The sequence below is a fragment of the Cuculus canorus genome, chromosome 1 (genome assembly GCF_017976375.1).
Source record: "Cuculus canorus isolate bCucCan1 chromosome 1, bCucCan1.pri, whole genome shotgun sequence".
Classification (NCBI taxonomy): Eukaryota; Metazoa; Chordata; class Aves; order Cuculiformes; family Cuculidae; genus Cuculus; species Cuculus canorus.
In genome coordinates, this window is record NC_071401.1 from 161,303,676 (window position 1) to 161,327,604 (window position 23,929).

The window sequence follows — 23,929 nt, forward strand, 5'->3', positions numbered from 1 at the left end:
CAGTAAATCTACTTTCTCTGACATGTAGTAGATTGGCAACAATTAGAGCCAGGTAAGTACCACAATCTGACAGACTTCTCAAGTTGCTGGCTGCTATATTGTGCTCACATTCCCAGGGCTAAACTTATTGCCAGATTTGGGGTTTATTTGAGGATTAAGCTTTTCCTTCATGTCAGATTGGCAGAGGCTGAGCAGCTTTTGCTTTCCTGCAGGGCATGGTGCAGGGTCCATCTGCTAGAAATTCTCTAGGGTTGTTTCAGCTAATGGCAGTGCTGTGCATCTCTGCTGTTCTCTTTAAAGTGATGCCATGGTGTAATTTTTGAGGCTTTTTGTCCTTTGTGCTAATGGTCTTGCAACTGTTACATGGTCTCAGAGACTGCTTTATGGTAGGAGATTTAGGTGGAGGACTGGATACTGAGGATCTATCTGAGCCTAATGTCAATGCTGTCACAGTGTGATTGCAGGGATGTGAATTCAATGACCTAGAGGCTCCTTTCCAGTTCCACCTTCTGCCTCACCCCTTGTGAGATCGGAGAAATCATGTGTCCCCCTTTCTGTCTCATTTTCCTGCTTATCTGTTTCTCTTAAATGTTCTTTTCTTTCTCTATCTGCTTATGAGACTACCAATTAGTCTAAACAGAACATTTCCAAAATAATTGAATACTGTGAATGATGCCATCCTTTGAAACTACTATTCTGATAATTCTCACCCATTTCTTTCAATACCTGCATTAGCTCTGGAGCCAGCATTTCCATGAATTGCTGGAGTTGGAGAGGAAATCTTCATATAGCTTGGAAGCTGTGTTTCTTATGAAACATGACATTGTCTCAAACATAAATCATTTCAAGGCAGCAGGCATTTAAATTGGGTCAGAACCAGTGCATCAATGCAAGCAGCAAGGATGTTAGTGAAGCCAATGTGATTTTTATCTTCAAAATCTCATGAACCAGTGATCCCAGAAAACAAACTATTGCACATCTTTGCAAGGCTAGACTGGGTGATTAGCCTTCTAGTGGCATGTAGCATTGATTTCTTTTCTTGGTGATCCTGAGATGCCAATAGTCAATAGCTTTTCAAATCAGAGAAACATACAGGCATTTTTCTGGATAGGACAGGATGTTTTCTGCATCTCAAGTGTCTTGAACCGCTTACTGGATATCATCCAGCTCTGGTGAAATAAGGCCCAGCCAGCAGGAGTAAACAGAACATTAAATAAATAGGTTTTGTTCTCCTAGTGTGGGAGAGTAAGAGATGCAGACATAGATATATAAGAAGAATTGTCTGCATGAAGCTTTCTTTTCAAAGGCTTACATGGGGAGTGTAAAGCTGCTCTTAAACATGCACTTCTCAGGCAATGGCACTGATGGCACGCTGTGCACACAGTCTTCAGTTTCAATAGCAGCTGCTTGGGTAAAAAGGAGGTTCTGTTGCCTGATTTTCTAATCCTGTCTGCATTGGGTTTGGAAACATCCTTTCTGTGAAAAGCCCTAGGGAAAAAAAAGTAAATTCTTTTCCATTTTTGAGTGCCTGGTATTTGCGAACACCATAAATGGGCCAAAGCCTTGGTGCTATTCTTGACATTTCAAAGTCAGCTAAGCTAAAAGTTAAACACCGATTAATCATGGAGAAAGAAAAGATTATGGCTAGCACTCCACTCCAGGCGCATGAGACCCCATGACTTCTTTGTTCCCTTGCCCCAGCCCATAGGCTGTATACATTCGGGGGGGGGATGATTTAATACAACTAAAAAATTAAAGAGCAGTGCCTTTATGATTGACAAACACTTAATGAAAAACTTGTTTAAAGAGATGAAGAGTAAGAATGCCAATGCCATTCGTTACCCAGCCACCACTCTTTTTGCTTCTTTAGTACTCTCCTTTCTCTATCTTTTGCTACCTCTTTTAATGGTTTCTTTGTCTCTCATTTTCTCCCTGTTTTCCAAAGCTTTACTGACTCTCATTCTTTCCTTTCTACTCAAGGGTCTTTTTCTGGTTTCTCATGTGCCCTCCACCCCCTGCCATCCACCCCTTCATTTTGCACCTTGTCTTAGTTTGTTCTCCTTTTTATTTCTCAACTTGTTTATTGAGACCACTGCCGGCTTAAGACAGAGGGCAGGATCTGGCTTCACTCCATAAATGAACTCTTCAAGGAACGAACAATTTGGGAAGTCAGTAGGCTTCAGCAGTCTGCACTATTCCCTTGGAAATAGTGCTGAGGTTTATTAGTGTCTAATGCAGTAAGTACAAACACTGAGTGATAACCTGTCACTCAAGCAAAAGGGAAGATCAGATTCTGATCTCGGAGCATTGGCTCATGAGGTCTGTTGATATTCAAGAAATCATACTGTCTATACCAGTGCTTGCAAAGATACTGCATCTTTCCTTTTAACAGGTGGTCCCTGCAAATACTGGACCTGATTCACACCTAATATTGCTGAAGTTTTGCACCAGCAGAACTTCATTGATCTCAGCAGAGAATGGCCAAGTTTAGGGATATAAGTGAGGCCAAGAGTGGTGAACCTAGCCCATATATTTTCTCTGAGTGCTTTCCAAAGTCCTCAGTTGTATTTTTAAAGTCTCTGCATTTCCACTCAAATTCAATTATTCATGTTTGACAGAACCTGCTCTGGCACTATGGCACTTTAAGAAAATGGAAAATCCTCCAAGGTATAGTACAGAAAAAAATAAAAGCTGCTGTTGTCCTTGAAGGGAACACTGCAAGGCTGCTGGTTCTGTTCTTTCAAGCAGACTGATAGGTTTTTGTCCTATTGTGTCAGTTCATGGTTGCTGAATGTATTCTAAAACATCTCAATTACCTTCTATTTTACAGACATTTTTATTATATCTATAATCTCATGCCTCATATCCTCAGACTGTCCTCAGTGCTCTGCCATTGCTAAACAATTATCAGGAGGATGTATTTTCTCCCTGATGGATTTTAAGCTTTTCTTCCAGAGGCTAGATTTTATTGCAGATTTTACGCCAGGACAGCAGAGGCTCATTGTTTCTTCTTAATTGTTCCCACTAGAAGTCAAAAACATAAATACAGAAAGAAGAGCTGGAGTGATAAACCACACACGAGAGAAAGCAGTTTTTGATGTCCAACATTCTCATAAAAATTCATTTCATGTTCCTGCTGACCTCCTTCTTGCTGATTCATGACAGATGAGCAGAACACCTACCCCTTTTTTTCTTCTGTTATGAGGCATCAGAGAGGCCAGGCTCATCTCTTACACAGCCTCTTTACTGCAGAATAACAGGCTACAGGATGACAGATAATTTTGCAAGCTTCATATTTTGGCTGTTCTTTCTGCCTACGCCTATTACCTTGTCCTCTTCATATACTGGAAAACTTCACCCACCTTAGATGGTATTAACCTCCCAAAAGATCACGAATGAAAATGCATGTTAGTGCCGTCCCCAGAATATACTTCAGATGGGTCTGTTGTGATCTGCATTTTCCACAGCGAACGAACAGAGGAATGCATCTCAGCTTTCAGATAAAGGTGTCAAATTCATTCATTAGCTTTCTAATAAATACTAAGTCTAACCTTCCCTTCCAGCCTTCACTTTCTATTCTTCTTAAGACTGTATTTGAAAATGGGGATCCTGAAAATATGGCAAGAAAAAATCATTTTTTCTCTAGTCACAGCAATAACAGTGTCATAGATAAATAAGACTTCTTCAGAGCATTGCACTTGACATTTTTCATTCATAGAGCAAGCATTTCCAAACAGATATTTTAAGGACTACATGTATTAATGAATGAAATAGAGAGCACATGAAGGAATCAGGCTATACTTCTCAGTTTCAGTATTTGGGAGATGTCCCACCAGCTGGCTGCTATGAAGTTGCCAACTTGCCAAGACTACAGACTGCTGACATACTTTGGGATCAGAGGAGATGATGGAGAACCTGGAAGACGACAGTAATTTGAGAAATTAATTGGCAAGACTGTCTCAATAGACTTTCTTAACATATTTCCACTGGGTCTCTACTCAAGCATGCAAGGGAGTGGCTTTATTTTTTTCACTAAATGCTAATCATTGCCATGATTTTTTTCTGATTTCAGTGAAAAAATATTTGGTTTATGTTTGCAAAAGTCTTATAGTTTGAAGCTATTGCTACCAAGTGTATTTTATTTATTGATTCTGTGATTCTGAATGCCTTCTTTCCTGTGCATTTGATAAGTGCTTGAAATACCACTACAAAAAAAAAACGGTACATGAATTCAAGCCAGCATCCATTTGCACAAACATATTATCTTCAGAAGCACCTACATTATGCTGGAGCCAAGCTAATTTTTAAAATTGGCACTCAGAAGAGTGAGCGGGTGAAGTGATACCCCTGCCCAGAGGAGTGCGACAGGCAGTAGCCTTCACTGAGGTCAGTCCCATGCTCTTCTGTACTAAGCCATTGCCCATTGAGCTCACATCTTTGCACGGTGCAAAACCTTTCACAGGCAGGATGTGGAGCCCTTCCCACCAGGCAGAGAAAATGTTTTTATCTACTTAGGATGCCTGGGAGAAGTTAGGCCAGCCCCTCCATTAACCAGCTATCTCCCCAGTAAAACACTGAGAGGCAGGTAACAAATTCCAGGTAACAAATTTGAGCAGTAGATTAATATGCATGGTCAGTAGTAAAATAGCTGATGTTTCAAATTCACTAGGGTTTTTTTTTCCACCCAGTTTCTGCAAGGTTTAGCAGCTGCCTAATTCCCAATTCTGGCAGCTGCCTGAGTGTAGGAAAAGCCACGTCTTGGTAAGAAAAAAATTCACAACCACATGTTTGAAGTGCTCAAGCCTGATAAGAGCTAGCCTTCAGCTTTAGATGATTACAGGTATGTTGTGGGTCTTCCAGTATTGCTTCTTTTAAAGAATAACACAGTAGCAGAAGGCTCCATTCACTGTATTTTGCACCTTTGCTCTGCCTTCTGTCTGAACTACCCAGGGTTTAGGATAAGGACCAACACTGGGAAAGGGCAAACTATGACCACAGAGTAACTTTCCAACCAAAGAGTGCTTATGCAACAGTGCTTATATGATGAAGCTTGCTATAAGTTCTGCCCTGTGTGGCAACTTTGCATTTAAGTGTCTGAAGTCTCTTAATCTTCTCCTTTGTATTGAAGAGACCTGTTTTGATTTTTTGTCTCTCTCTTGTAAAACCACTGTTGTAGAAGTCCTTGGAGCTTGGTTCCGATGTGCATCTCCAACCACATGCACACCTGGCTCTGTACAGTCCCATCTCTGAGCTGGTTTTGTATGAACCAGCTCTGCTAATCGCAGAGCTGGGAGCCTTAGGGTATTATCTAACTTATAGCTGCAGAAGTGCCACTCAGTTCCTCCTTCCACCACTCAATCAACACCGAGCCTCTGTGCCACACCAGAGAGATACCCTCAGATCAGCTGGAGTTGTCTGTGCTCTGCTCCATCCTGCAGAGCACCACCCATGCCTTCTCATCACAGTAATACATGGAGAAGCTTTTAGGTCGTCCTGTTGGGTTTGCTTCTCTTTTGTTTTTTTCTTTTAGTATTATGTGAAAGGCAGTACCCAGCCTTCTGAGGACTGATTATTGCATGCAGATGATGTAGACTATCATTTAGATTAAGTGTATCGATTTTTTGGTCTGCTTCAGTAGACTATCGCAGGCAAGGACAGTAGGACAATATTAGCCATTTACAATGGAAGGGAAAAGGAACCATGAAGTGAGAGGACTTTAAAGACCTATTCAGTAAATCAGGGCCCCAAGGGCACTACCAGTCCTGCCTGTTCTGTCTCCATCCCCAGAGACGTGCCTGATGCTGGGCACTCCCAGCTGCCCCACTCTCCCAGCCCACTGTGTGCCCAGGCTGACACCGCTCTGCTCCTTCACCTGGTGTTGTGGGAGATGTAGGCACAGTACTAGGAAGAATTACTGACTTAAAAACTGAGAACGCCAGAGACGGGCTGCCAGGAAAAATGAAGACACTCATAAGAAACCAAGCATATGGCTACTAGGTCTGTATTACGTTTCATTTCACCTTCATGGAATCACCCACTCTCCCTTTGAGACTGGCAGGGACTGAGATAGTGTTACACAGGGGAGCTCACATCTCTGCAACAGCAAGACTATTCTCAGCTGCAATATGCCAACCGGCAACTTAGCAGATGAAATTGATTCTTTTCTCTGTCAGCTCCCTCCTTCTCTATCAAAATTCAATATTATGGTGCAGCATTCCCTATAGACATGTTTTGTCATTTGTTTCCAAGACATGCTGGAAGCACATATATGCTTCTAGCAAATACTCAAACCTATGAGAAATTGCTCATAAATTAGCAGCAGCAGGTTGTAATGCGGTAAACTGCTTGCTTCTTTGTGACCACACAGTATGCGGTCATTTGTACCAGTTTGAAAGCCCAGCTACATACTCATCTATTAGGCACCATTCTGTGTGCCAGACCTTTTAGTTCCACCATATTAAAGTGAGAGTGAGCCTTTTTGCTTTTTTTTTTAGGACTGCTGAAAGCATCAGCAGTAAATGAAGCCCAAGGTGACAAAAGTCTTGATCCTGCAAGATCATGAGTGTTGCCACCTCCCATTACCATCAATATGCTCAAGCGGTAGCACTTCTGAGAATGCAAGCTGAAAGAGTCTTAAACTTTGCAGCAATTCAAGAGAAGTCTGTCTCATCAAGCTGTGGAAACCATTGGTGCTGTTTTGACTGTGTTACCTCAGCATATGAAGGGAGATAACACAGTCGTTGCACTGAAAATGCCTTATCATCTAGAGACTTTTTTTCAGAGAAGAATCGTGAAAGAAGGTTAAATCCTCTGCCTGTTTCTGGAATTCTCCACATTTCCCATGTTTTGTGATGCTTCTGATCAGGCATGGGTTTTGATTTTCATCTGCAAGCTTAGAAAGGCAGGCTTGGCATAGAGCATCTATAGATTTCCATCTCATAACCCAGATCTTTGCAGAGCAATGACAGCTGCATAACGAGGCTGTCAGCTTTAATGTGACAGCTCAGTTCTCCTGCATTCATTCTAAAAATGGTGCAACTGGTTCATTTCCTACAGCTCCTAGACTTGATTATACTGGCCATACACTTCTTACATATATTGACGCCTTTAGTGATCCCCAAGCACACAATCTAGACATACAACTTTGTGAACTCCAGTTTTCTTTTTTAAAAGAACTAAAATTTCATCATACAGCATGATGTTTAACATTTTGTACTGAATTAACAATGCATGTTTGAGTTTGCTGTTCAGATCAGCCATTTCCATCCAAGCCTCCTGAATGTTTGCTGTATTTTACTTACGTCTTAATATTACTTTAAAGCCTAATTGTGAGGATTATTTCTTCGTGTAGTAGCTTCGGTATTCTGGAAGTCATTATATGAATCTCATAAAGGAAATCCAGTCCTAAAATCTTGTTCATTTTCCCCCAACTGTATTAATAAGTAAGTAAAAGAGATTGCTGCTTCTTATGAATTCTTGCTTAGTCAAGGGCAGATAACTGCTGATGCTACCATTCTTTCCCCTTCAAGCACAGTCTAATTTATATCAGCACTTGTGCAAAGCACACTTGTCTGTGTATAATCATTACTAATTCATCATAAATTCGGCAAAAAACTTAAATAACATGGCAACTCATACAACATTTACTGTCACAATTTCAGAAGTTTATCATGAGTGGTGCTGGCTTAAACAATCTGTCCTGAATTTCAGTAATATAACAAATCTACAATCCTGGCATAGAATGATTTAAATACTCAAAAAACCAATTAATTTTTTTCTTAAAAAAACAAACAAACAAACAAAAACTATGGAGAAATTACACATCTCCCATGAAAATCAAATGGTCAGCCCTGAAGTGGTTAGGTGGTTGGGCTAGATGATCATTGCACTTCTCTTCCAGCTGAATTACTCCTCGCCTCCCCTCGCCTCCCTTCCCATCCCTCCCCTCCCCTTTATCATAAGCATTCTGGTTTTAGTCTTTCATTTTATTTCTTACTGCTACTGATAAAAAAATCCTTGTTTTATATTTTATTCCTGTGCTATTCCATTTTCTCCTCTTACACGAGTCCAAACAACCTTTCACGTGCAATGAATGGGCAGATGCATCTCTAACATCTCTAGATCCCACTACGGTGTCAGTTCAGTTCCTGAAGAGGATTAGAACATGAAGTATTTTTCGATTATCCTACTTATAAGAGTACCCTATTACTGTATGGTCGGGTATCACCTTAATCACTGAAAATTATCTGAGTCTAGCTAACAGATTTTTCTTTATAAAAGGGAAAAGTGTTAATCTATCATGCTCCTCTGAGTTTGATTTAGAATTGAGCAGGGAAAACATTTAATTAATTTAATAAAAAGTACCCCAAAATAATTCATTATTGGCTTTCATCCAAAGATGGTAACTTAAAACCCTAACTACTATTTTTTCCTTATATTATCATTCAGCCCACTTCAGCCTCAATTCCTGAGGAGGTGATATTTCAGTAAAAAGACATCATGGTTGAATATTTAGTGCTTCATTCTCATTAATACCTTTTTAAAGAAGTGGCATGGCTATTAATTTTAATTTATTGGTTTGTTATTGGTTTTCAGTTTGTCAATGATCTCCGACTTCAGCAGCTGCCTGTGCTTCAAAAATCCATTCAGATGCCGACCTATTCTGCACCTTCTCCAAAGGAAGCTGGAATAATCAGCCCAATGGATGCAGAGAGGGATCTGGGAGAACAAATGGACAATGAAAACAAAATAGAAAAAAAAAAGTTCATAAAGTGTAATTCAGTCTTCAGTTTCAAGTGTATTCATCTTCCCTTACAAATATCGAGCATAATCCAGTATCACCTGTTGTGCAGGGCTGTATCACAGCAGTCCCAGGTTCGCCCCAAAGAATAAACTCAGGCAGACATGTCAGCAGAACAAACTGGTACATTTGACGTGTTCCTGGATGTGCTTTTAACGAAAGAGCTCTTAGGGAAAGCTTAAAAACAGGCTCAGGTAAGCTAAAAAATATTTTAGTATGCCTATTAGATATATTCAGTCTAAGTTGTGAGAACAACTTAATAACAGTTTTGTCTATAATTAAGAAAGAAAGAAGATATGATGCTTTGACATTAAAGACAGCAGCAAAGTCATCCATGGGTATAAGATGGTATCAAGATCAGATATTCAAAACACAGTAAGTGGGAAATAGAAGTGCATCATCTTAAAAGAAAAAATAAAGTAGGCATAAAAAGTCAAAACCACTCATTTTCTGTACTTTATGAATCAGTGCCGAATTTTTCAGCATATGAAATTGCATCAGCAAAGGTAGTCAGCCAGAGATATAATATGATCTCTTTATGTCATTCAAGGGCTATATATATTTGTTTCTAGTAAGATTATTTTGGCAGAAGAGAAATACATAATAAGATTACAAAACCACCAAAATCTAAGAGTAAGGATGCTATGCTTAATAGCAGCCTATATTTAGTGCTCACTTCTCTGACTGTGTTCAAGTACTAAATAACAATTCCATTAAAAAACTATAGTAGAGAATGGTATAAATAGACACTGTGTCTGACTTTCCTCTCTTCCCCACAATGTAAATCCATATGACCACCACTGAAATTCAGGAATAGATCACTATAAAACTGGTTTAAGCACACTGTCAGGCTCTCTCATGTGATCCATGGAAGTGAACTGCCTAATGTAGCCACTGTGCATATTACTCTTCACAGGCTGAAGAGTAATATGCAGAGTAAGGAGGAATAAAGTGTGAAGAAGAGGAGCCTGAACACGCTCAGTAATGAGGCAAATCACATCACTCGCTGCTCTCTTGTGCTAACAGTGCTGACTGACATGCAGTAGCACATCACTCAGCAGCACAGTCAAGTTGCTGCTGTCCCCAGCCATGCTGCCACCCACCAATAAGGACACACGATCCTCTCACGAACCCTCTTCTGAACTGCCATGGCTTTCAGCCCAGGATGCTAAAGACTCACATTGCCTTAGAAGGGAGGACTGAAGCCTGCAGTGGTTCAGTATCTGACCTACAGTGAGATCTGAAGGCTCTCCCTTCCAGGATAATGAACTGTCTCAAGAGGACAAGGCAAACGTTTGGGAACAAAACCAGGTTTAGTCACTCAGATTTTATTCATGTCCATACAGCTGTCAGAGCCCTAAAATATCAGCACAGAAGCAGTGACTATACAGAAGGCATTGCACTGATCAATTTCACTGTCTTTGATTTCTGGTATCAATGGTGCATACAAGTATTTAAAGTTCTCTTAATGTGCTTGCTTTTAGAGCATTTCCACCTGAATTATATTTTGAAAGACAAAATCAGCTGCCTTCATTTTTCCCACCAACTGTGGCTTTCACTGAGGAGAAACTACTTGGACTGTCCTTAAAAAAATGGTGCTAGTTTGACTTTTGATACCATCCTATGCCTGGCATAGGAGAGCTGTTTGTCATCAGTTTAAGCATTTTTCCCACAGTCATTAAACTGTGCATTTTGGGGTATCACAGTCCACCTTAACCACAAGAAAGTATGAAAGGAAACTCAGTAATGGTGTAATGATCCCATCTCAGCTACAGTCATATACAATAGAGACATCTCTCTTCAAAACCAAAAATGGTCATACCAAGATAGTTTTTAGCCACAGTTTTGTCCACAATGGATGGGGAAAGGTCATTTGTGAACCTGTTGTTGAAATTGGCTCACTAGTCTCTCCTGAATTTTCCTTCGGGTAGTTTCCTGTTATGTTGAGAGAAAATCTAGTGAGTAAGAGCTTGTAAAAAATGCTGAGGGTCTACAGCATGGCATTAAAAGGAAATTACTGGAGTGAGTTGAAGGCTTGCCTTCCAACAGCCAAATCAGAAACGGAAGACAATGATGCAAGTGGAGTATATGAGGTGTACTCTCTTAAATAAGGGAGAGAGCTTCAACCAGGCTGGTGAGAAATAAAAGATGCTGGCTCCCACAAAGAAGAAAAGCCTACAGAGCCTGTAAAGAAGGGTACGTTTCTAAGTCCAGTGCCTTTACATATTTCAGTAAAATTTGAAAGAGCCAGAAGTAGGAACAGACTGGAGGAGAGGTGACCCTGGGGGACTGTGAACACAGGATTTCAGTCACCCAAACCAGTCCAAATTGTGAGAACCATGTGCCCTTCATCTAAGAGTGAATGCAGAGAGAAAGAATAGACTTGGATAAACCCAAGCAGAATGACCCATTTTATACATTCATTTTGGTATGTGCGTTTAGATGATGGTTGTCAGTTATAATGCAGAAAACGCAAAACTCAAACAGTAACATGATTAGAAAATGCAGTGTAGACAATGAATAATAATGAGAATTACTTATTCTGATCATAGCTTCTCTGCACACACACTCAGAGAATAGGAACATGATATGGCTTCCTCAGATATCCCAGCACTTGACAGTGAAACTAGTTTTTTGAGTGGCTGCAAGGGAAAATTTCAGACATGCCTTAGTATGGTGGCAAATCTATCTCAGGATATATTAATTAGAACAGGATTAATGAAAACTATGCACGAAAAGTGAGGACAAACATAGTTCCTCTAAAGATGTTCATTCTTGTTGGGTTAAGTGGGCTATTTTTGACTTAGCACCTATTTTTGTGCAAAGATATTCCCGTATTTTTACTTAAGTTTTGGGCTACCATGAGAGCTTAATACTACCATGAAGCAAATACTTAGCTTCAATTGCAATATTTTAATATTTTACCTTTGTCACCCTCTAACCGCAAGGATGAACACTGTTTAATCATGCTCTTAGTTGTTTTAAGTGGTAATACCATAAAAAAACCTCTACTACTAAGGCATATAAATTAAATGGGTTTTATTTCTTTGTCACATTTCACAGTTTAGTGGGAGATAGGAACTAAAATAGCTGCACAGTCATCCTTAGTACTGAACCGTATGTATAGAAGGGTATTCTATAAATACATCTTGTCTCTGCCAAAGTTAGTCTTTTTCTTCATTAAAAAAGGTAAAATTTATGCTGCAGAATAGAGAATCATAAGACTCCATGCTACTTACTTTGCAGTTAAGCTGTGTTTTGGCTTACTTGAAAATTAAAAGTTGTCTAGACCTTTTTCAGTGATTAGTGGAAACAAAACAAAGGGAAGAAAAACTGTTTGTCCATGGTATTGATGAAATGTGTTTTCCTTAAGTCAGATTAGAATCTAAACCAATTTTCCAGTGCTTGCCATGTTTAGCCAATATGGTAGACCTCTCCCTATTGCATACCTAGTAAGCAGCACTGGATAAAACCTCTTTGGTCAATACGGAAAACACTTCACACATCAGCTATTGACTGCTCAATGCAACCACACAGAAGAGCATTTTCTGCCATTGATCAACAATAATTCCTGGCATTTACAAGGTATCTTTAATCTCAGAGCCTTAAATTGCTCTGCAATGATACTAAATTCTCCGAGTACCTCTCAGTATTAGCTAACATGTTATTTGCTTTACAAATGAGCCAAGCAAAACTTAGTAGCGTAAGGTAATTGTTCAAGGTCAGATATAGAAAAAAATGCAACCTTATAGATTTTTAGATTGTGAAAAATACATATAAACTTCACAACCAGAGCAAATTAATAGATTTGTATCAGTGTTCACTTTGCACAAATATTAACCTCTCTTTAACGACAATGTAAAAGAGTGAAGAACCATGTTTTCGAGCAATTGTGTCCCAGGTGAGAACACAGGGAATGACTGAAGTATGGGAAACTTAATTTCAACATCTGAATCACTGCTAGCTTTTGAACGAAGAGCTCTAGTGCAGAGGCACCGTAGTACATTCTGTATTCTAGTTCTACGGTTACATGGTGGCAAAAGGAACACTCAGTTCTGAATGGGCTGCTCATGGACTACACATATGGATGCGGCCTCAAGTTTAATGGCAAAAATTCTCTGCAGAGATGCTTCTGAGAATAGAATTTGTTTCAAAATGTGCAGTTCTGTGAAGACCAGGGTATAAATACCTAAACAGATGTAAGGGTATGCATTTACCATCTAGTTCAGAGTCAAGGGATAAAGCATGGCTTCTTCAGACTTGCAAGGAAAAAATATCCACGTAGTAAAATCACTACAAACATTTAGGGTTATCTTATCACCTTCACTTTTATTATAAATACGAGTGAAGTACTGTAGTGATTGATAGGATTTATATTTCTGGGGCTTGCAGAGGGTTGACAACCCTCTCCTTTAGGCAAATCAGGCTGCAAGTTACATCTAAACCCTGGTACATTAAATAACATACACAGTCAAAAAAAGATCCTCTCCTCTATAGTCTCTGTCTTGTTCTACTATTTTAGCACTTCAGTACTTTATAGTCTCAAGTCTGTGCTTTTAGACCTGTTCCACACCCCCGGTTTCTAAATTCTAAGTCATTCTTCTTCTTGACAATTTAAAAATACATTTATGCAGCAAAAAAAAGATATTTATGATTTAACATTTTAATAATGCTGCAGTCAGATTTTATTAGTGCTTCTCTGTAACATTTTGTGTGAGATAGGAAAGAGTAATGAAAAGAATATCAATGTGAGTTTTTAGGCTTACGAGCCTAATGCATCCTATACCACAAAATGTATTATTTAAAGGTCCCTTTTCCACAAAGGCAAAAGAGAGCACCATAGATATGACAATGTAAAGAAGCAATCAAACCAGCGATAACATTCTTTAACTGGAAAAAAAAAATTCAATAAAATTTAAATTTATAAAGATTTACATGAGTTTGAAATGAAGTTTCCTATTTTGGCTGTATGTGTATTACACAGCTTCCACGAAGAGAAAATATAAACCAAACCTATTTCCTCACACGATGTAATTTGACCCTGGAATCTGCAGCAGATAGCTTGGCCATCTGGATAGTATGTGTGACAGGATGTAAGAAATCACCAGCTCAGTTGATTACAAATGGTTGGAAAGAAACTCTTCCAGATGTCCTCAGAACTGTTAGGGGGTTTCAAACATCGTTCTTGCAGCTAAGAGTGAAAATGTTATAAAACTCTCTTGATTTCTTCCCATGCTCTCTTTGTTACCTATTAGGCATGAAGATAACTCCCAAGGAAAACTGGACAGCACTGAGTATGGAACCGAACCAACATTAAATGTACAAGGGAGCTCTCCTTTTGCTCTCATTCCAAATTACAACTTAATTAAGCTGAATTATCTCCCCAAACTGAAATCACACTAAATATTAATTTCAACAGCACTGATTCTGATATATCCAAAAAGTAACAAGGTCCTCCAGACAACAAAGTTCCTGCCAAAAAAATTCTGCTTCCTTTTTGGTTGGCGGCTGCCAGTGCAGGAGCAGCCATTGCGGAGCCCAGAGCAGCTCCCCTGGAACCCACAGAGCAGATGTCCAGGGGCCCCACAGAAGAGCCATCCTGGAGTCCAGAAGAGCCTGCAGGACCCCACAGCAGCCATCCTGAGGCCCAGAAGAGCTACCCTGGGACCCACAGAAATTGTGCCAGGGCACCAGGGCAGCTGTTCCATCCCCATGGAAGCCACCCCAGAAGCCACAGCAGCTGTCCCAAGCCCCATAGAAGAGCCATCCTGCAGCCCCACATATGCCATCCTGGGACCCTATAGAGCAGCCATTCTAGGGCCCCACAGAAGAACTGTCCTGGGACCCCACAGGTGCCACCCTGGAGCCCCACAGAGCAGTCCTCCTGGGCCCCATAGAAGCTGTTCAAGGCCCCAGAAGAGCCATCTCAGGGCCCACAGAAGTCATGCCAGGCTGAAGAAGAAGAGCTGGTATTGCAGCCATGGTGTTAAGTCACGGAGTGTCCTCGCGGGTCTCTAACCTCTGAGCCAGACCATGTGTGACACCTCCCTGGGCTGCCAGAGTGGTTGCTGCGGCTGGAGCAGAATTCCTAACAAGCTGTGACACAGTGCACGTTCTCTCTGTTCACAGCCAATTATAACAGGATGGACGCAGACATAATGCACGGTGCGTGGTATGATGTGTTCTCTGTACACCACCGCCTGATGTCCTCAGCATGGCTTGATACTGAAAATAACGGCAAATAAACTCTCTAAGACTCATTTTAGAGTTTTAGGAAGCAAGCACCCTTTAATCAGGCTGGGGTGACATGAGGGAGCAATCTCCATCAATCGTGTGTAACGAGACAAGGGCTGGGGACAGAACAGATTCCCCACTTACACACACGTGTATAAATTTTCCCAGAAATCTTACACATATTCTATTATTTTCCAAGGATTAATTTTAATGTTACTACGAACTTCACAACAGTCAAAACTCTTGCTAATTTGGAGCTTTGGAGACAGCTCTGCCTGACCTTGCATTTGAGATCAGGAGAGGCTGCAAACAGAGGTGATCACAGAAGAAGACACATATGTTCAGCACGGATCACAGTGAACACAAGACATTATCATCTCGAAAGAATGAACAGTGCCTGGAAAAATACTGCTTGAAAGAAAACAGGCTATCAGAGGGACATTCTGTCCAGCTTTCAAAGAACACAACTACTTAGATGAAACTTAACTCTACTTCAGTTTAAATAAAAAATATTCCACTTTTTGTAATAGTAACTACTTCTTGTATCATCTTCAAAGTATTTTTAGCTCCTCTCTATCTCCTGCTGAGAAGCTGCTCGCAGAAAGAGGGTTTGAGGCAGCCAGTCCCCTTTGTGGCAGTTCTGAAGGAAACTTGACTCTGATACCTAAACACATGCTGGAAGGCAAAGAGCACTTAAGTTTCCTCACCCTTTTTGCCACAGCAATAAATGCCTCCTTTGCTGTCCACTGCTAGCACAAACTTTGTTCATAAAATCATAGAATCACTAGGTTATTGAGATCATCAAGCCAAAACAATACCTGTCCACTACTGAATAATATTCCTAAGCACTTCATCTACCTGTCTTTTAAATATCTCCAGGGATAGTGACTCAACTATGTTCCTGGGCTGCCTGTTCCAGTGCCCATAACCATTTCAGAGAAGAAATTTGTCCTAATGACCGGCCTGAACCTCCCTTGGTGCAACTTGAGGCCATTCCCTCTTGTCCTATCCACTGTCACTTGAGCGAAGAGACCAGCATCCACCTCTGTACAATCTTTTCTCAGGTAGCTGTAAAACAGTGATAAGGTCTCCCCTCAGTCTCCTTTTCTCTAGGCTAAACAACCCCAGAATGTGCTGCCCTGAGTCCAGCACTAAGGGTTCATAGCTCTTTCTGTAGGTCATTGCTTGGGGTTTTCAATATTCTTCCAGAAGCACACTGTACTGAACCACCCCACCAGGAGTATTGCATCCACTTCTGGAATCCTCAACATAAGAATCATAGAATTGCTAGGTTGGAAAAGACCTCTTGGATCATCGAGTCCAACCGTTCCTATCTGCCACTAAACCATGCCCCTGAGCACCTCGTCTGCCCGTCTTTTAAATACCTCCAGGGATGAAGACTCTACCATCTGCCCCGGCAGCCTCTGCCAATGCCCCATGACCCTTTCTGTGAAAAATTTCTTCCTGATAGCGAGTCTGAACCTCCTCTGGCGCAGCCTGAAGCCATTCCCCCTTGTCCTGTCCCCTGTCACTTGGGAGAAGAGCCCAGTTCCTTCCTCTCTACAACCTCCTTTCAGGTAGCTGGAGAGAGCGATAAGGTCTCCCCTCAGCCTCCTCTTCTCAAAGCTAAACCACTCCAGTTCCATCACTGTTGGAACAGATCCAGACGAGGTCTACAAAGATGATCCAAGGGTTGCAGCACCTCCAGTATGAGGACAGGCTGAGAGAGTTGGGGCTGTTCAGCCTGGAGAAGGCTCTGAGGAGACCTTAGAGCAGCTTCCAGCACTAAAGAGGCTACAGGAAAGCTGGGGAGGGACTTTTTACAAGAGCATGGAGCGATAGCATGAGGGGGAATGGCTTTAAATTGGAAAGGGGAAGATTCAGACCAGACATTAGAAAGAAATTCATCACAATGAGGGTGGTGAGACACTGGCACAGGTTTCCCATGGAAGCTGTGGCTGCCCCATCCCTGGTGTTCAAGGCCAGGCTGGATGGGGCTTTGAGCCGCCTGGTCTGGTGGGAGGTCTCCCTGCCCATGGCAGGGGGGTTGGAACTGGATGGGCTGTAGGATCCCTCCAAACCATACTACGCCCTCCCCTACCCATCCACGGCGGGTGGGGGGGCACGAGGGGGTGGAGCGCGCGCCAGAGGCGGGGCGCGAGGCGCGGCGGGGGCTCCTCGCCCCTCCCCTCCCCGGTGTCGCGCGCTTCCCGGCATGCAGCGGGCGGCGGGCTGGCTGCAAGATGGCGGCGCCGCTGGAAGAGTACGAGAAAGAAGCGGGCTGCGTCCCTATCCTGCACCCGGAGGTGAGGGCAGCGCTCTTCCCTCTCTTCCTCTCTGGGCGGTGGTGCTGCCTCAGGGCTTCGGGAAGGCGCCTCGCCTCCTCGAGGGAGCGGTCGGGATGGGAGGGATGGGCCGCCCCCGCCCCCCGCCGCCGGCCTGGGTGTGAGCGGCTGCCCCGGGGCGGGACCGCGGCGGTGCTCGGTGCCCGGGCCGGGGGCTGCGGAACCGGCCATGGAAGGTGGGATAAATGTTTCCTCTCGTGTGTGGCTGGCCCTGGCCTGCGGGCCGGGCTTGGTCCGGTCCAGCCCTGCGGGGGGCGTGGGGTTTATTTTCATAGAACTATAGATTCGCTGTGTTGGAAAAGACCTTTTGAGATCATCGAGGCCAACCGTACCTGTCCACTACTAAACTATATCCCTGAGCGCTTCACCTACCCGTGTTTTAAATACCCCCAGGGAATGGTGACTCAACCACCTCCCTGGGCAGCCTGATAACCCTTTCAGTGAAGAAATTTTTCCTAACGTCCAATCCGAACCTCCCCTGGAGCAACCTGAGGCCATTCGCTCTCGTCCTATCACTTTTGAAAGCAGAAGGTTTGTCTTTTCCCATGGGTTGTCCAGGCGGTGCGAAGAATGCTCTCACGTAACACGTAGAGGTCATTTAGTTTTGTATTTTTACCTTTCTTTTGTGCCATTCACTTTTGTCGGCAGCATACGTGCATTTCGTAGGACTAGGATGATTGTTTTGAAACATGTTTAAAAGAGTTTAAAAAACCTTTTACGTGAGGGCTTGTCAACTTGTACATGAAGGATTGTAAGAATTGATTTTTCAGCCTATGAAAAGAATTAGTGCATATGCCAGGTTCCAGTTTTTGCTTAACAGATGGCACTCTTTTTCCTTAAACAACATTTTAAAGACACTTTAAGTTTTCTTGATGACTGAAGAGGCTGTATAGGCCTCTGAACTTGATTGTGTATCCTACCCACTCTTCTCTACCTCTTCAAGCTGTGCCTACTTATGACTTCAAAATAGATCTATGTGTTTGGAAGGTAGCAAAACGATGTTCCCTGAATAAGTATCTTGATTTTTTTGTTGTTATTTTGTTTGGGTTTTTTTTTAAATTATGTGCGGAAACTGATGCTGCATGTTTCTTCAGGCTAACTGGAGAAGTACCCTCATTTGCAGTGTCTGAAATTTTTCAGTAGTGACAGACGTTTTCAGTACTGAATCAGGCTGTTGGATGTTTCTTTGAAAGAAAATGTTCTTAACTTGTAGAAACTTTAGATGGGCTGTCTAAAACTATAACATGGAATAAGAAGCATCTATGGGCTGTTAGAAAACCATTGTGTTTTAAAGATTGAAGAAGATTAGTGTGTAAGTTAACTTTGAGTACTTACTAGGTAGTGAAGAAAAATGTCTCAGTTTAGATAGGTGACTTTCACTAGTTAAGCAGTCTGGTAGAATTTTATACTATTCCTTTTGTGTGTCAAGTTGAGTGTGTACAAAAGATGGGAAGGGAAGTAAGTTAATATACATTGTATACTGTAACACCAACCTGAATCTTTTAATGTGCGATAAGTATCACTTGTCTGACTAGTCTTGAGGGGTTTTATGTGTTGGGTTTTTTTTTTCTGAAAACGCTGAGTATCTGACTATATTCACAGGTTATTATTTACATGGATTTCAGTGGGTGTTTCCTTAGTCCTTAAAATCCCTCTATGTAGATAAGCTTTAAAAGAGAAGGGTGTTTTTAATGTTGCTGGTAAGTCTGGGTATTAATGAGCATTTCTGAAGTGTCTGTAAAAGCCTGATGATTCTGTACTGTAGCAGCAGAGCAGTATTGTCACAGGCTGCCCACTGAACAGTGTAGTGCATCTGTGTTCAGGCATTTTTGAAGGAAAGGGGTCTTCATACTCTGTGAGTTCCACTTTTTGAGAAAGTAACACCATGTCATTATTTAAGTAGCGGTGGTGGAGCATGCAATCAGTTCTTACATTTGTATACATATAAAAATAATGCTTTCTATAGGACTGTCAAAATCTTTCCCAGTTTATTATGTTTTATGCTACTGTTATCTGTCATGCATAGTTTAAAAATATTTTTGTTGTGCTTTTTTTTTTTAAACAAGGCTTTTGCTTCTTGCTGTATTTTTGTCCAATTTGGATTACTTGCCACATTTTTCAAAGGGCTTTTTTGGAAGGGAAATGTTTGGTTTTATATGGGCTCAGTGGCTTTGCATTTTGCCTTGAGATATTGTGAACAAAGTATTAATGTTGTAGGAAAGATGTTCTTGGGGATAGTGAATAATTACTTTTGTTTCAAAGGTTGTTTATTCTTTCTACTTATTACAAGTTTAGTTTAGTGTTAACAGTGGAGATCCCACTGTTTTCAATTAGCATTGTTTTACAATTACTGAAGGAAGAGCAAAACATGTAAATATCATTTTAGTGGCAAAGTACAACAAATAACACCAGTTACTCATGTAGTACTCATACAGTGATCTTGCAGTATATGATAAATGGATGGCTAACTGCTATGTCTCAGAAATAGTTGCTAGATAGAATTAATTCTGAATGTCATTGTTCCTGAAAGCCTTAGAGGAGTTAATCTATTAGACTCAAGACTTTTTTTCGTGAATGATTTGGAAGTAATAACAAAATTATCATTAAGAAAACTTGCAGCTGAACAAGATGGATAGGTACTAAGCAATGAGGACAGAACAAGTGTACAAAACGGTCCAGAATTCATGTGTAGTTATACTTGTGAAACAAGTGCACCTTAGAGCAGCCATATTCGAAGTAATGCATTAAAGATAAGGAACATAGGCATGGGATTGTATCCCAAAATTTATTGACTAGTATTGAACAAGTGGGTCAGCAGAAGCTCCAGTGATGATGTTTTGATTAAAAAAACTATGTAATCTATTCCTTGACTTATTTTTTTTTTAAGTGGTTCATTATTTAGGAACGAGGAGATGATTTTTGGTTGAGAATGTGGTAATACTAATGATGTAATGTAATACTAATAAGTGTAAATACTAATGAATGCTAATGATTTTGTCTTTAAAAGTCATTATTAAACAATGAAGAGAGTGGGTAAGAGTTAATGGTTTTAATAATGCCTTGCAGTGAAAGGCTTGAAAAAATCTGTCCACATTATAAGAAATAGTCCATAAGCACCCTTTTCCCCCCCACGTAAATACTTTCTTAATGAGATGCAGTGCTTTGTTCAGTTTATGCCTAATGAGATCCAGTTGCTGGAAAGTAAACTGGAATGAGATCAAATTGAAAGGCACAAGTGGTAAATGGTGAGAGTGAGTAATCAGAGTAGTGAAGAAAGAAGGGTAATGATGGATTATCCAGCTTTTGATGTTTCAGCTTGAGTCTGGATGTCTTTCTAGAGACCAAATACAAGCTTTTGAATTGGGCAGATGGATAACTGGGTGGTGTTTCAAGTCTGTGAATACAGAGCAATGTAGACTGTTATGCTGATTCTTCGAGTGGCGTGCCACCTCTGTCATTTATGTGAATTCTTCAGTAGGACTGTGAAGTCCGTGGATGACCAAAGAGAAGGATGCCTCTGAGTGTAGATCTCAGGGTGGACATTATACTGGCTGCCATAAGGTATGGTATGGTAGCTCCATTGTAAGCAATGCAGAGCAATCTAGGGTGGCACAATAACACTGGACTGAATGGTCCCTGCTGGTTTGTTTGCTTCTTCCAGCGTTTAGGTTACAATGGCAAGCCCTGCTTCCATTTATACAGTGTTGCCCTGGTATGGGTATCTTGCTCGTGCTGTTTGTACTTTTTGTTCTTTAACTATATTATTTTAATAGTCCTCCTGACTTTAAATCCTTTGGATCTTCTAGAAAAGAGCAACTTCCTGACTGTTCTGTGGTAAGTGATGATAAGCTTGGATGTTTTATTTTGAAATCCAAGAAGGGGGGAATCTTTAGGAAATGGATTTTGTTTGTATTGCTCCATTTTTTTTGGAAAATGTTGTTGTTGTGTGGCCTGAGCTGTTCAGGGATGCATCTCTTCCTAAACAGTAAGAACTACTACTGGGGAAAAAGATTTGTTTTGTTACTGCTACAGAGTGTATTCACCAGGGTTGTTAGTTTGTGTGAGATATGTTTGAGGGACATGGAAGTTATTGGTTATTACAGATCTTTTTTGGTATTAGACAAGTCTTGGCTGTGGAAGTTGGTTTTGGTTGTGGTTTAGCTTTGGTTGGTTGGGTTTTTTTTGTTTTGCTTTATTTTTGCTTATTCTGAAGTTGCAGAAAAATCTTCCTGCAAAGCTGGAATAAAATTTTCAGAGTTATAGACTGGGAGGAATTATTCCAGCTGGAAGCCTTCATTTTTATCGTGTATTCTTTGGTGGCAGTGTGAAGAAAGTAGTTAAACTTATTGTAGGTAGCTTTGGATTTAATTTCAACCGTCTAAAATATCAGTGAAAAGCTTGATTTCACAATGTGACTCTATTCCCTGTGGAATTCTGTTGATAATATTGGGGCTATATTGAGGTGCAAATTGTTCTTGATTGCCCTGTAAGGGTATGGGACTTGTTTGTAATATAGTCAGCATCACTCCAGGGGCCAGGCTTACATGTATGAGCTCATCCAAAGATCGGTTATTGTTTATTGTATTACTTGTAAAAGGGGACGGAACCATGAAGTCTCAAACAAATTATGCTTAATATTGAAAGTTGAGTCTCACTTCATGTACCATGGTTAGCTTCATGGTTTGAGACTGTAGGAGACTGCAGATCTAATCCAGCCTTCTGATGCAGGCATTAAAGGTTTTTTTAATGAACTAATTCTTTTTATAGCCAGCGTACTACTTATAAACTAAAAAAGAAAATAAGCAAAATCCTACAGTAACAGATAGTATTGTATAGCTGGGCAAGTTGCCCCCAAATTTAATTAATCTGTTGAAGACTTAAGCCTGCTTCGATTCTGAATTTAATTTGTTTCTGTTCATTATGTCTTGAGAGATATCTATCCAAATATAGGTCTGTCTGTATTTACTTAATATGCTGATGATTATCAGATCCCTACACTGGTGTTATGGTCTGCAGCCCTACTCACCCTTTCGAGTCTCTTATGATGTGCTCTTTCATTCTTTTAGTGCATCCATGGTGTTACTCTGAGTGTAATACCTGTTGTAGCAGTGAATTTGAGAGGAGACTGCTGTGCTGATAATCACACCATGACCAGCTACAGTAGTAAAGCAATTTCTACAGTCTTATTCAGCATTCCCTATTTGTATAGACCTTTGGTCTTAGGAACTGCATCACACTGGAAGCTTGTACCCAGATGACTGTCCACCTCCAAGTCTATTCAGTGCTCTCTGGATAGTTTCCTGGATGGATCTTCGTCTTAGATATGATTTTGCATTTGTTGGTGCTTAAAACCCCTTATTCTAGCTTGTCCCAACCTTCCCTGAGTAATATAAGCTATGTTGTATCGGAAATGGAGAATCATTTATCCCCTGTTCCACTCTGGCTGTGAAAATTAGCCCTGTGATTCAGACAGCCATGAAATAGGGTGGGATCAAAATACAAGCTCTGTAGCGTGCTTAGTGGTATCTTAGTAGTATTTTCATGTTAACACTCCTCTGAGGTATTAAAAATGTGAGCTACTGAAAACAGCAGGAACCTTTTTTTGGACTAGAATAATCCTTAACTAGGACAGTATGTATAATAGTCACAAAATGAATCATAGGAATAAAGATTGTACGTCTCTAGTTTTCAATATGTGCAAGATAGAGTGCATTAATTTTATATCCTAATTTCTTAATCAAAATATCAAGCAATACTAAATCAAACACTTTGGACATTAACTGTGTTTAACCATTTCTACTGCTTCATCAACTAAAAGTACTGGGTTTATTTTTCTTGAAGCCATGGTACTTGGCATTAGGAGTCTTGTTTTTTTTTTTTTTGTTGATTCTATATCAGACCTAGGGAAGCCAACAATAGCTTAAAATGATAATCACTTATAACTCATGTTATCTTTTATATAGATCTGTGGAGTTTCTTCAAGCTTAATGAAAAACAATATTTACAACTTTTGGACTATATGATTGACCTAAATAACCTGTGCTTCAAAGTTTAATACTATTTGTTGTTACATTAGAATGCATTTTATCAACAGCTTTTGACTTAAATTCTGGCTTTTTCCTCACTGCTTTTGTTCTGCACTTATTGAACATTCTCAAATTTTGTGTTTTCATTGACAGGTCTATTATTCTTTTTTAATCTTAACTTTTCTCCATTTTGTGTGTTGTTAAGATGCTGCTTGCCCTTCTGGGGGTAGGGATGTCTTGTAGCCTTTGGCTTGCCATTCAGTTTCCTGTATTTCTCTAGTTTGTCAAGCTCACTGTCAGTGCTTCTCTTCCCGTTTTTACATGATTTTTTTACACTTGTTCTCACTTCCCTTCTAAACTATGCAGTTGTTCACCACTCTAGGCCTTTTCTCTGTGATAAAGTGGTGGCTTCTCAAGCATCTAGTAAAACACTTAAAAATATATTTCAGCTATTTACAGTTTCTCTTCACATATTTTCTTTTGAATTGGGCAGTAATTGGTGTTTAAATTTCTGAAACAGGCCC

At 40.6% G+C, this 23,929-nt stretch overlaps 1 protein-coding gene across 1 annotated transcript in view; it reads left to right on the plus strand.

Annotated features, from left to right (window-relative positions):
- Window positions 1–17,216: 17,216 nt before the first annotated feature.
- Window positions 17,217–23,929, plus strand: part of ZDHHC17 (zinc finger DHHC-type palmitoyltransferase 17) — a 74,990-nt gene continuing 68,277 nt past the window's right edge. Inside the window, exon 1 of the mRNA XM_054075633.1 lies at window positions 17,217–17,340. Within this exon, the coding sequence (XP_053931608.1) occupies window positions 17,278–17,340 (63 nt within the window). The 5' untranslated portion in view covers window positions 17,217–17,277. The remainder of the gene's footprint in view (window positions 17,341–23,929) is intronic.